This window comes from Panulirus ornatus, chromosome 7 (genome assembly GCF_036320965.1).
Source record: "Panulirus ornatus isolate Po-2019 chromosome 7, ASM3632096v1, whole genome shotgun sequence".
NCBI lineage: Eukaryota > Metazoa > Arthropoda > Malacostraca > Decapoda > Palinuridae > Panulirus > Panulirus ornatus.
This window is the reverse complement of record NC_092230.1, coordinates 48959775-48972960: the sequence shown is the minus strand read 5'-3', so window position 1 is coordinate 48972960 and position 13186 is coordinate 48959775. Positions and strand designations below refer to the sequence as shown.

Below are 13186 nucleotides of genomic sequence, written 5' to 3'. Positions count from 1 at the left end.
AGAGAAAATGACGATGAAATGATCTAAGTACAGGAAAGAGACAAATATCAGTGGTGTCTTCAACATTCCCAAGAGCATACAAAATTTTTAACACTTCATATATTGACAATGAAATAAAAAGAAACAATAATATATCTATCCTATGCAGTTCATTTCTGATACCCATTTAGCAGCTATCAAGACCTTCTATAATAGTAGAGCAATTGTTAACACAATTTTCAGAAGAGTGTTGTTCACCCCTACCATGAATGTCCAAAAAAATCTCAAGAAAACATGTCAAGATGCAGTCATCGAATAATGCCTCTGTTAGCATGGAACAAACCTATAGATGATAAAGACACAAGGGTACATGTAATACCATGCTAGGACTGTCATGATGATGTAAAAATGGGTGAAACGGGAAGAGACATTAATAAATTAATCTATGATAGTAAGACAGTCATGAGAGTAGGAAATGATAAAAAAAAGCTGTTTTTATACAAGTAAGGGACTTTGAACTTGGTACTAATGTCAACAATTGTAACATAATTTCTTAGGAATAATCTAATAATTACATTAAATGCAGAATTGTTGAATCCAGTCTTATTAGCTCTGTGCAGGCTTAATGTATCTGAGGACAAATTCTCATTTAACAAATTATAACATAAAGAGGTCAAGAATGTGCTAAACTACCTACAGGATTAGGAAGAGCTGATGAGGGTATTAGATCACTAAATAGGGCAACGTGTCATGACAGGACAGGAAACAGGTGAGGCTATGTCAGAGGAAGATCTCAGATATATATATAACTTGATTCTCTGTTTCTGATGCCATTCCAATTGAGAAAGGCTTGCGAAAAGCCAAAACTGCATCAACCTTCATTTCTTTTTTTATTACTAAACTTGATCGCCATTTCCCGCATCAGCGAGGTAGCACCAGGAAACAGACAAGGAACGACCCATACACTCATATATATATATATATATATATATATATATATATATATATATATATATATATATATATATATATTCAGTCATCCAAGAAAAAAAATAGAAATATGGCTGAGGTGTTGTCTCCGTAGCATTCAAAACAAGAATTAAAGACAGCACTAACATAATAGACCGCCATTCGTCAGTAAATGTTAACTAAGATGGGTTCATATGAAGAGCTTATTACACCAACGTTTACTTGAATGAGATTTTGTATTGAAAGATTCACACTTTCCCGTGGTGGCGCCATGCATCATAATGTTTTAAATGGAAACACTGATTCTGAGTCATCTATGGGAGGAGGCTGAAAGCAACATCTCTGGGTAACTGGTGGAATCAGACATCAGCTGGGATTTCAGAAGAGGGCAAGAACCATCATATGATACATGAATCATTGAGCTACATGGCACATCTTGTGACAAGAGCAGTGAAAGTGATAGTAAGGTGGAAAACCTCTACTTCCTCATTGCTTTCATCTGCACACAATCAGAGAGTGATAGAAATGGAAAGCAAAAAGGTGTTTTTCATAAATGTACTGGAAAAGTTGAGGTCCAGATAAATTTTTGGTCTGTCAAGGCTTTATTATGGCGGATGACCAACTACCTACCCTCATGTATCCAAGATATGGTTGTACTTTGTGTAATGAAGAAAATTGAGAAACATCATAAGCCAATATTCCTGTTTCATGATAAGAGAAGTGGACCAGGCAGTATGATACAGTGGTTAAATTGATGAAAACTACTATTGACGTTTGTGTAAATAAATTATACATTTCCCTTTTCCATAGCCAGAGGTTGAACCATTATGACATTCATTTTTTTCATTTCATTTCAAGCTAGAAGTTTCAGTTTTCTAAATTATTTCTTACATTTTTCATATGTATATATATGTATATGTGTGTATGTGTGTATATGTGCATATGTATGTGTATGTATGTATGCATATATATGTATATTATCCCTGGGGATAGGGGTGAAAGAATACTTCCCACGCATTCCTCGCATGTCGTAGAAGGCGACTAGAGGGGACGGGAGCAGGGGGCCAGAAATCCTCCCCTCCTTGTATTAACTTTCTAAAATGGGAAACAGAAGAAGGAGTCACGCGGGGAGTGATCATCCTCCTCGAAGGCTCAGAGTGGGGTGCCTAAATGTGTGTGGATGTAACCAAGATGTGAAAAAAGGAGAGATAGGTAGTATGTTTGAGGAAAGGAACCTGGATGTTTTGGCTCTGAGTGAAACGAAGCTCAAGGGTAAAGGGGAAGAGTGGTTTGGAAATGTCTGGGGAGTGAAGTCAGGGGTTAGTGAGAGGACAAGAGCAAGGGAAGGAGTAGCAATACTCCTGAAACAGGAGTTGTGGGAGTATGTGATAGAATGTAAGAAAGTAAATTCTCGATTGATATGGGTAAAATTGAAAGTTGATGGAGAGAGGTGGGTGATTATTGGTGCATATGCACCTGGGCATGAGAAGAAAGATCATGAGAGACAAGTGTTTTGGGAGCAGCTGAATGAGTGTGTTAGCGGTTTTGATGCACGAGACCGGGTTATAGTGATGGGTGATTTGAATGCAAAGGTGAGTAATGTGGCAGTTGAGGGAATAATTGGTATGCATGGGGTGTTCAGTGTTGTAAATGGAAATGGTGAAGAGCTTGTAGATTTATGTGCTGAAAAAGGACTGATGATTGGGAATACCTGGTTTAAAAAGCGAGATATACATAAGTATACTTATGTAAGTAGGAGAGATGGCCAGAGAGTGTTATTGGATTACGTGTTAATTGACAGGCGTGCGAAAGAGAGACTTTTGGATGTTAATGTGCTGAGAGGTGCAACTGGAGGGATGTCTGATCATTATCTTGTGGAGGCTAAGGTGAAGATTAGTATGGGTTTTCAGAAAAGAGGAGTGAATGTTGGGGTGAAGAAGGTGGTGAGAGTAAGTGAGCTTGGGAAGGAGACCTGTGTGGGGAAGTACCAGGAGAGACTGTGTACAGAATGGAAAAAGGTGAGAACAATGGAAGTAAGGGGAGTGGGGGAGGAATGGGATGTATTTAGGGAATCAGTGATGGATTGCGCAAAAGATGCTTGTGGCATGAGAAGAGTGGGAGGTGGGCTGTTTAGAAAGGGTAGTGAGTGGTGGGATGAAGAAGTAAGAGTATTAGTGAAAGAGAAGAGAGAGGCATTTGGACGATTTTTGCAGGGAAAAAATGCAATTGAGTGGGAGAAGTATAAAAGAAAGAGACAGGAGGTCAAGAGAAAGGTGCAAGAGGTGAAAAAAAGGGCAAATGAGAGTTGGGGTGAGAGACTATCAGTAAATTTTAGGGAGAATAAAAAGATGTTCTGGAAGGAGGTAAATAGGGTGCGTAAGACAAGGGAGCAAATGGGAACTTCAGTGAAGGGCGTAAATGGGGAGGTGATAACAAGTAGTGGTGATGTGAGAAGGAGATGGAATGAGTATTTTGAAGGTTTGTTGAATGTGTCTGATGACAGAGTGGCAGATATAGGGTGTTTTGGTCGAGGTGGTGTGCAAAGTGAGAGGGTTAGGGAAAATGATTTGGTAAACAGAGAAGAGGTAGTAAAAGCTTTGCGGAAGATGAAAGCCGGCAAGGCAGCAGGATTGGATGGTATTGCAGTGGAATTTATTAAAAAAGGGGGTGACTGTATTGTTGACTGGTTGGTAAGGTTATTTAATATATGTATGACTCATGGTGAGGTGCCTGAGGATTGGCGAAATGCGTGCATAGTGCCATTGTACAAAGGCAAAGGGGATAAGAGTGAGTGCTCAAATTACAGAGGTATAAGTTTGTTGAGTATTCCTGGTAAATTATATGGGAGGGTATTGATTGAGAGGGTGAAGGCATGTACAGAGCATCAGATTGGGGAAGAGCAGTGCGGTTTCAGAAGTGGTAGAGGATGTGTGGATCAGGTGTTTGCTTTGAAGAATGTATGTGAGAAATACTTAGAAAAGCAAATGGATTTGTATGTAGCATTTATGGATCTGGAGAAGGCATATGATAGAGTTGATAGAGATGCTCTGTGGAAGGTATTAAGAATATATGGTGTGGGAGGCAAGTTGTTAGAAGCAGTGAAAAGTTTTTATCGAGGATGTAAGGCATGTGTACGTGTAGGAAGAGAGGAAAGTGATTGGTTCTCAGTGAATGTAGGTTTGCGGCAGGGGTGTGTGATGTCTCCATGGTTGTTTAATTTGTTTATGGATGGGGTTGTTAGGGAGGTAAATGCAAGAGTCCTGGAAAGAGGGGCAAGTATGAAGTCTGTTGGGGATGAGAGAGCTTGGAAAGTGAGTCAGTTGTTGTTCGCTGATGATACAGCGCTGGTGGCTGATTCATGTGAGAAACTGCAGAAGCTGGTGACTGAGTTTGGTAAAGTGTGTGGAAGAAGAAAGTTAAGAGTAAATGTGAATAAGAGCAAGGTTATTAGGTACAGTAGGGTTGAGGGTCAAGTCAATTGGGAGGTGAGTTTGAATGGAGAAAAACTGGAGGAAGTGAAGTGTTTTAGATATCTGGGAGTGGATCTGTCAGCGGATGGAACCATGGAAGCGGAAGTGAATCATAGGGTGGGGGAGGGGGCGAAAATTTTGGGAGCCTTGAAAAATGTGTGGAAGTCGAGAACATTATCTCGGAAAGCAAAAATGGGTATGTTTGAAGGAATAGTGGTTCCAACAATGCTGTATGGTTGCGAGGCGTGGGCTATGGATAGAGTTGTGCGCAGGAGGATGGATGTGCTGGAAATGAGATGTTTGAGGACAATGTGTGGTGTGAGGTGGTTTGATCGAGTAAGTAACGTAAGGGTAAGAGAGATGTGTGGAAATAAAAAGAGCGTGGTTGAGAGAGCAGAAGAGGGTGTTTTGAAATGGTTTGGGCACATGGAGAGAATGAGTGAGGAAAGATTGACCAAGAGGATATATGTGTCGGAGGTGGAGGGAACGAGGAGAAGAGGGAGACCAAATTGGAGGTGGAAAGATGGAGTGAAAAAGATTTTGTGTGATCGGGGCCTGAACATGCAGGAGGGTGAAAGGAGGGCAAGGAATAGAGTGAATTGGAGCGATGTGGTATACAGGGGTTGACGTGCTGTCAGTGGATTGAATCAAGGCATGTGAAGCGTCTGGGGTAAACCATGGAAAGCTGTGTAGGTATGTATATTTGCGTGTGTGGACGTGTGTATGTACATGTGTATGGGGGGGGGGTTGGGCCATTTCTTTCGTCTGTTTCCTTGCGCTACCTCGCAAACGCGGGAGACAGCGACAAAGTATAAAAAAAAAAAAAAAAAAATATATATATATATATATATATATTTGCTTTTGCTTTGTCGCTGTCTCCCGCGTTAGCGAGGTAGCGCAAAGAAACAGATGAAAGAATGGCCCAACCCACCCACACACACATGTATATACATACATGTCCACACAAGCAAATATACATACCTATACATCTCAATGTATACATATATATACACACACAGAGATATACATATATACACATGTACATAATTCATACTGTCTGCCTGTATTCATTCCCATCGCCACCCCGCCACACATGAAATAACAACCCCCTCCCCCTTATGTGCGCGAGGTAGCGCTAGGAAAAGACGACAAAGGCCACATTAGTTCACACTCAGTCTCTAGCTTTCGTTCACACTCAGTCTCTAGTTGTCATGTAATAATGCACCGAAACCACAGCTCCCTTTCCACATCCAGGCCCCACAGAACTTTCCATGGTTTACTCCAGATGCTTCACATGCCCTGGTTCAATCCAATGACAGCACGTCGACCCCAGTATACCACATCGTTCCAATTCACTCTATTCCTTGCATGCCTTTCACCCTCCTGCATGTTCAGGCCCCGATCGCTCAAAATCTTTTTCACTCCATCTTTCCACCTCCAATTTGGTCTCCCACTTCTCATTCCCTCCACCTCTGACACAATCTTTCCTCACTCATTCTCTCCATGTGACCAAACCATTTCAAAACACCCTCTTCTACTCTCTCAACCACACTCTTTTTATTACGACACATCTCTCTTACCCTTTCATTACTTACTCGATCAAACCACCTCACACCACATATTGTCCTCAAACATTTCATTTCCAACAAATCCACCCTTCTCCGTACAACCTTATCATAGTATAGCCCATGCCTTGCAACCACAAAATATTGTTGGAACTACTACTCCGTTGAACATACCCATTTTTTCTCTCTGAGATAACGTTCTCTTTCCACACATTCTTCATCGCTCCCAAAACCTTCACCCCCTCCCCCACCATGTGACTGACTTCTGCTTCCATGGTTCCATTCACTGTTAAGTCCACTAACAGATATCTAAAACACTTCATGCTATCCAATTTTTCTCTATTCAAACTTACATCCCAACCTTGCTGAACCTAATAACTTGCTCTAATTCACAATTACTCTCATCTTTCTCCTTTCACACACTTTTCCAAACTCAGTCAACAGCTTCTGCAGTTTCTCACTCAAATCAGCCACCAGTGCTGTATCATCAGCGAACAACAACTGACTCATTTCCAAAGTCCTCTCATCCCCAACAGACTCACCCCTCTCTCCAAAACTCTTGCATTCACCTCCCTAACCACCCCATCCATAAACAAATTAAACAACCATGGGGACATCATACATCCCTGCTGCAGACCAATCTTCACTGGGAACCAATCACTCTCCTCTCTTCCTACTCATACACATGCCCTACATCCTTGATAAAAAAAATTTCACTGCTTCTAGCAACTTACCTCCCACACCATATACTCTTAAGGCCTTCCACAAAGCATCTCTATCAACCTTATCATATTCCTTCTCCAGATCCATAAATGCTACATACAAATCCATCTGTTTTTCCAAGTATTTCTCACATATATTCTTCAAAGTAAACACCTGATCCACACATCCTCTACCACTTCTAAAACCACACTGCTCCTCCCCAATCTAATGATCTGTACATGCCTTCATCCTCTCAATCAATACTTTCTCACACAATGCCCCAGGAACATTCAACAAAATTATGCCTCTGTAGATGAAATTCAATGAAAACATACCATAAAATAAGTTAGGGGCTTGAGATGGAAGTGGACTTTGCCATACTTATATGTTTCTCCAGCATTAAATCTCCTAAACTGATAGCCTTTTGTTCCCTTATCCCAAGTACCTTTATCATATCTGGCAACTGCTCAAGTGGCTGAATCTAGATACATCTGAGGCAGGAAATAATAACGTAATAGTGCAGACGAGCCTGGGCGAGTGCAAACCTTGACTGATACCTGGGTATTTTGCTGTAACATCAGCAAAAAATGCACAGTAAGAAAAAACCATGAAATATTCTGTTTTCATTGAAAAAAAAGCCAGAAAGATGAAAAATGTTCTGATTGTGTGGTAAATTTCTGGGTTTTCAGAAGATATATTAATGGTACTGCTTATTTTCTAGTGATTCCTGTTTTCTGGGTTCCAGTTTCCTGAGAATCAACCTGTTTTTCAGAGATATGAATAGTTTGCTTTTGTCTTCTCTGTTACAATCTAAAGATGAATAATAGCAAATTCTCACTTCGTTTTATCATTATTATGATGATATTAACCCAAGACCTTTTCTAGGGTCTTCTACAGTTCCATGGCTGCTCTACAAGTATAGAAGTCACTCCCCATAAGTACAAGCAGGTAATTACAATCGGTGCAAGGAAAAGATGACTCCATTCAAGTGATTTCTTCAACAAAACTGCACTATGATAAAACAGTCTTGATGAAAGTGATTTTTCACTTATAGCAAAACCATGGTGAAGAAAGACAGTCATTCTTTATCTGAGTAATACATTGATCAATAGATTACATATCATATGAAAATGGTTGTTGAAGTACCAACAACTGAATGTGTAGCAATGCAAATAGGTTAGCTAGCTGCTTGCATTTCACTCTGGAAGTGCCATGAATGTAGTGAATATATAATGCATTTGAATTTTTTTTGTATATAATGAAATTTTGTCAACATGACCTTCAGTTTAGGAACTAATAATCTAACAAAAATAAATTTCATGGTGAGAAATCAAAGATTATGGAAAAATATTCAGCAAAACACTTACTTTCTTCTGACAACACCAACAAGAACTGACAACTGGCTACGGTCTGCAGCTCGTATAGAGCTGCAAACATTTTCTGCACTGAGGTACTTTGAGGATCTTGCATCTATGATAATGAGGTCATGTGTGTGGTTGAGGAAAGCCTTGAGTGCATCCTCTGTTGTGCGTCTGAGGGCTACATCATACCCTTGTCTCTTGCAAGCAGACCACCATGCTTCGCTCACACTGTCCTCTCGTCCAAACACAAGCAGAACCTGCAAAGAATGAAACACCTTAAGCTGATGGATATTCTGACCAAGTTTACAAGTATGGGAAGAAAGGAATTATAGTGGAAATTTACATACTACATCTACACTGTACCATGTCTGTACCATGACTGCACCCTCTGTATTTCAGAGATATGGACAGTTTCCTTTTGCCTTCTCTGTTACAATCCAAAGATCAATAATTGCAGCACAAGTGCAAATAGAATCTTCCCTAATCATTTCAGCTCCAAGAGCTCGTAAGCAAATCTAAAAATATTTGCTGCTGAATTAAACATGTTACTTTGATTGTCATACATGAATTGTTGCCACTTCTTTACTTACAAAAAAGTTTCCTATGCAAATGTGAACTACAACAAAATAATATGTAGAGTGCAGTAGGATAAAAAGGACAGACATTAGGGAAAACTAATAAAAGAGAAGGCTATAGAAATATAGCAATCTCTGAAGGATAGTATGGTAGCTGGTATACAGTAGACCAAGCAAGATGTAGCCAAAGAAGGGAAACATCAATAGGAGAATCAACAATCTCTCTGATGTAAATGTGGGTGATCAGACCAAATAACAGTATTACCCATGGATAACAATGTTACTCTGAATAGTGACGCTAAGTGTAATGGGAAAAACACTGTTATGATGAAAATAGTAGGGGAAAAGCTGTCACATTAAAAACAGTTAAGAAGTTGCTGTTATAGGTGGGGTAATTGGGAGAATGCCATTAAACTGCTGATATGTAGGGGGATCTTGTTACAGTGGTAAGACTTGGGGGATATATTATGAAAGCAATGACTGGATGTACTGTATAGTGCTCCACCAATAATACTGTGAAGGCTACTGATACACTGTCAATACTGGGGAATCATGTTAAACTGGCAATACTAGGGAATTATGTTACACTGGCAAGATTGTAATGAAAAGTTATTATTACACTGACAATACTGGTTAGCTGTTACACTGCTAATACTGTACTAGAGAGTTCTGTACACTTACAATACTGGGGATTCATGTTACACCAACAATAATAGAGAATCATGCTACACTAACAATACTAGAAGTGAACTTACACTGGCAATATTGTAAAGAAGAGTTATGTTACACTGTCAATAATGAAAAGCAATATTACATTTCTAATACTGTAGAGTTATGTTTTACTAACAATACTGAACAGGTATGTTTCACCAGCAATACTAGAGGATCATACTAAACTAACAATACTGTACTAGGAAATTTTTTTACAATGGTAATACTGGAGAATTTTACATTTCCATGCGACCAAGTTTTGCGACACTAGCAATAGTGGAAAATTAACATCCATTACTATACTAGGGAGTTTTGTTATACTAGCAAGTCTGGAAAAAATTGTTACATGTACAATACTAGGAAATTTTGATACATTAGCAGTATTGGAGAATTATATAACAATAACAATACTAAGAAGATTTTTCACACCACTGGAGAATTATGTTATACTAGCAATACTAGGAAATACTAGAGAATTGTGTAGCACTCACATACCAAGGGTTTTCTTACACTAGCAATACTGGAGAATTACAGGAACATAATGGGGAGTTCTTTATACCAGAAATACTGGAAAATTATGTCACAGGAACATAATGGAGAGTAATGTTACACTAGCAATACTAAATTATGTTACACTAGCAATACTAGAGAATTGTGAAGCACTCACATACCAAGGGTTTTGTTACACTGGCATTGATGGAGAATTATGTTACAGGAACATAATGGGGAGTTCATTTACACCAGGAACACTGGAAAATTATGTCACAGAACCATAATGGAGAGTAATGTTACATTAGCAATACTGGAGAATTATTAATCTTTTTTATTATACTGTGTCATTGTCTCCCGTGTCAGCAAGGTAGCGCAAGGAAACAGACAAAAGAATGGCCCAACCCACCCACATACACATGTATATACATACACATCCACATACGCACATATATATACATATACATTTAAACATATACATATATATACATACACAGACATATACATATAAACACATGTATGTAATTCATACTTGCTGCCTTTATTCATTCCTGTCGCCACCCGACCACACATGAAATAGCATCCCCCCCTATCCACACGAGGTAGCGCAAGGAAAAGACAAAAGGCCACATTTGTTCACTCTGTCTCTAGCTGTCATGTGTAATGCACCAACACCACAGCTCCCTTTCCACATCCAGGCCCCAGATGCTTCACATGCCCTGGTTCAATCCACTGACAGCACATCAACCCCAGTGTACCACATCATTCCAATTCATTCTATCCCTTGCATGCCTTTTACCCTCCTGTATGTTCAGGCCCCAATCGCTCCAAATCTTTTTCACTCTATCCTTCCACCTCCAATCTGGTCTCCCACTTCTCCTCCTTCCCTCCACCTCTGACACACATATCCTCTCTGTCAATCTTTCCTCACTCATTCTCTCCATGTGACCAAACCATTTCAATATACCCTCTTCTGCTCTCTCAACCACGCTCTTTTTATTACCACACATCTCTCTCATCCTTTCATTACTTATTCGGTCAAACCACCTCACATCACATGATGTTTATTGTCCTCAAACATTTCATTTCCAACACATCTCCCCTCCTCCACACAACCCTATCTATAGCCCAAGCTTCACAACCATAAAACATTGTTGGAACCACTATTCCTTCAAACATACCCATTTTTGCTCGCCAAGATAACGTTCTCGCCTTCCACACATTCTTCAATGCTTATAGACCCTTCGCACCCTCCCCCACCTTGTGACTCACTTCCGCTTCCATGGTTCCATCTGCTGCCAAATCCACTCCCAGATATCAAAAACACTTTACCTTCTCTAGTTTTTCTCCATTCAAACTTACCTCCCTTGTCCCTCAACCCTACTGTACCTAATAACCTTGCTCTTATTCACATTTACTCTCAGCTTTCTTCTTTCACCCACTTTACCAAACTCAGTCACCAGCTTCTGCAGTTTCTCACCCAAATCAGCCACCAGTGCTGTATCATCAGCGAACAACAACTGACTCACTTCCCAAGCCCTCTCATCCACAACAGACAGCATACTTGCCCCTCTCTCCAAAACAGACCCATCCATAAACAAATCAAACAACCATGGAGACATCATGCACCCCTGCCACAAACCGACATTCACTGGGAACCAATCACTTTCCTCTCTTCCTACTTGTACACATGCCTTAAATCCTCAATAAAAACTTTTCACTGCTTCTAGCAACTTACCTCCCACTCTATATATTCTTAATACCTTCCACAGAGCATCTCTATCATATGCCTTCTCCAGATCTATAAATGCTACATACAAATCCATCTGTTTTCCTAAGTATTTCTCACATACATTCTTCAAAGCAAACACCTGATCCACACATCCTCTACCACTTCTGCTCTTCCCCAATCTGATGCTCTGAACATGCCTTGACCCTCTCGATAAATATCTTCCCATATAATTTCCCAGGAATACTCAACAAATTTATAACTCTACAATTTGAACACTCACCTTTATCCCCTTTGCCTTTGTACAAAGGCGCTATGCCTGCATTCTGCCACTCCTCAGGCACTGCACCATGAACCATACATACACTGGGTATTCTCACCAACCAGTCAACAACACAGTTATCCCCTTTTTTTAAATATTCACTGCAATACCATCCAACCCGCTGCCTTGCCGGCTTTCATCTTCTGCAAAGCTTTCATTATATCTTCTCTGTTTACCAAACCATTCTCCCTGACCCTCTCACATTGCATACCACCTCGACCAAAACACCCTATATCTGCCACTCTATCATCTAACACATTCAACAAACCTTCAAAATACTCACTTCATCTCCTCACATTACCACTACTTGTTATTACCTCCCCATTAGCCCCTTTTACCAACATTTCCATTTGTTCTCTTATGTTACGCACTTTATTTACCTCCTTCCAAAACATCTTTTCATTCTCCTTAAAATTTAATGATACTCTCTCAACCTCAACTCTCATTTGCCCTCTTTTTCACATCTTGCACGTTTCTCTTGACCTCTTGCCTCTTTCTTTTATACATCTCCCAGTCATCTGCACGATTTCCCTGCAAAAATCATCCAAATGCCTTTCTCCTCTCTTTCACTAAAAATCTTACTTCTTCATTCCACCACTCACTACCCTTTCTAATCTGCCCATCTCCCATGCTTCTCATGCCACAAGCATCTTTTGCTTGTGGTAGCTCACCTCCCAATTTATTTGTCTCTCAACCCTATTGAACCTAACAACATTGCTCTTATTCACATTTACTCTCAGCTTTCTTCTTTCACACACTTTACCAAACTCAGTTACCAGCTTCTGCCGTTTCTCACATGAATCAGCCACCAGCAACAACTGATTCACTTCCCAAGCTCTCTCATCTACAACAGACTGCATACTTGCCCCTCCCTCCAAAACTCTTGCATTCACCTCCCTAACAACCCCATCCATAAACAAATTAAACCATGGAGACATCACACATCCTTGCCGCAAACCGACATTCACTGGAAACCAATCACTTTCCTCTCTTCCTACTCATACATATGCCTTACATTCTTGATTTCAAGACTGCTTTTCTCTGCACACTTTATTCATGGAAATTCCATGATGCTTCTTGAAGCTTGGAAGCCATCCTTCACTATAGTCATGCTCATGTTGTAATTTTAGTTCTTTATGGAACAACTTAGCCTGGTCCATTATCATGCCACCTGACAAGTCCACTCCGTCACTCCAACACTGTCGAAACCATTCCATCATCACTCGATCATGCTCAGTACTCTTACTATCTTTCATAGTTTTTCTAATAGTCATTTGCTTCTTGGAATCGCTGTCTGCATAGAGTTTCAATATT

The 13186-nt window shown here is 40.0% G+C and overlaps 1 protein-coding gene across 1 annotated transcript in view; it reads right to left on the bottom strand.

The window, feature by feature from the left end:
* The window catches only part of Pde8 (phosphodiesterase 8), a 302345-nt gene that overhangs the window by 159357 nt on the left and 129802 nt on the right, over positions 1 to 13186 (bottom strand). Inside the window, exon 7 of the mRNA XM_071663763.1 lies at positions 8053 to 8303. Within this exon, the coding sequence (XP_071519864.1) occupies positions 8053 to 8303 (251 nt within the window). The remainder of the gene's footprint in view (positions 1 to 8052; positions 8304 to 13186) is intronic.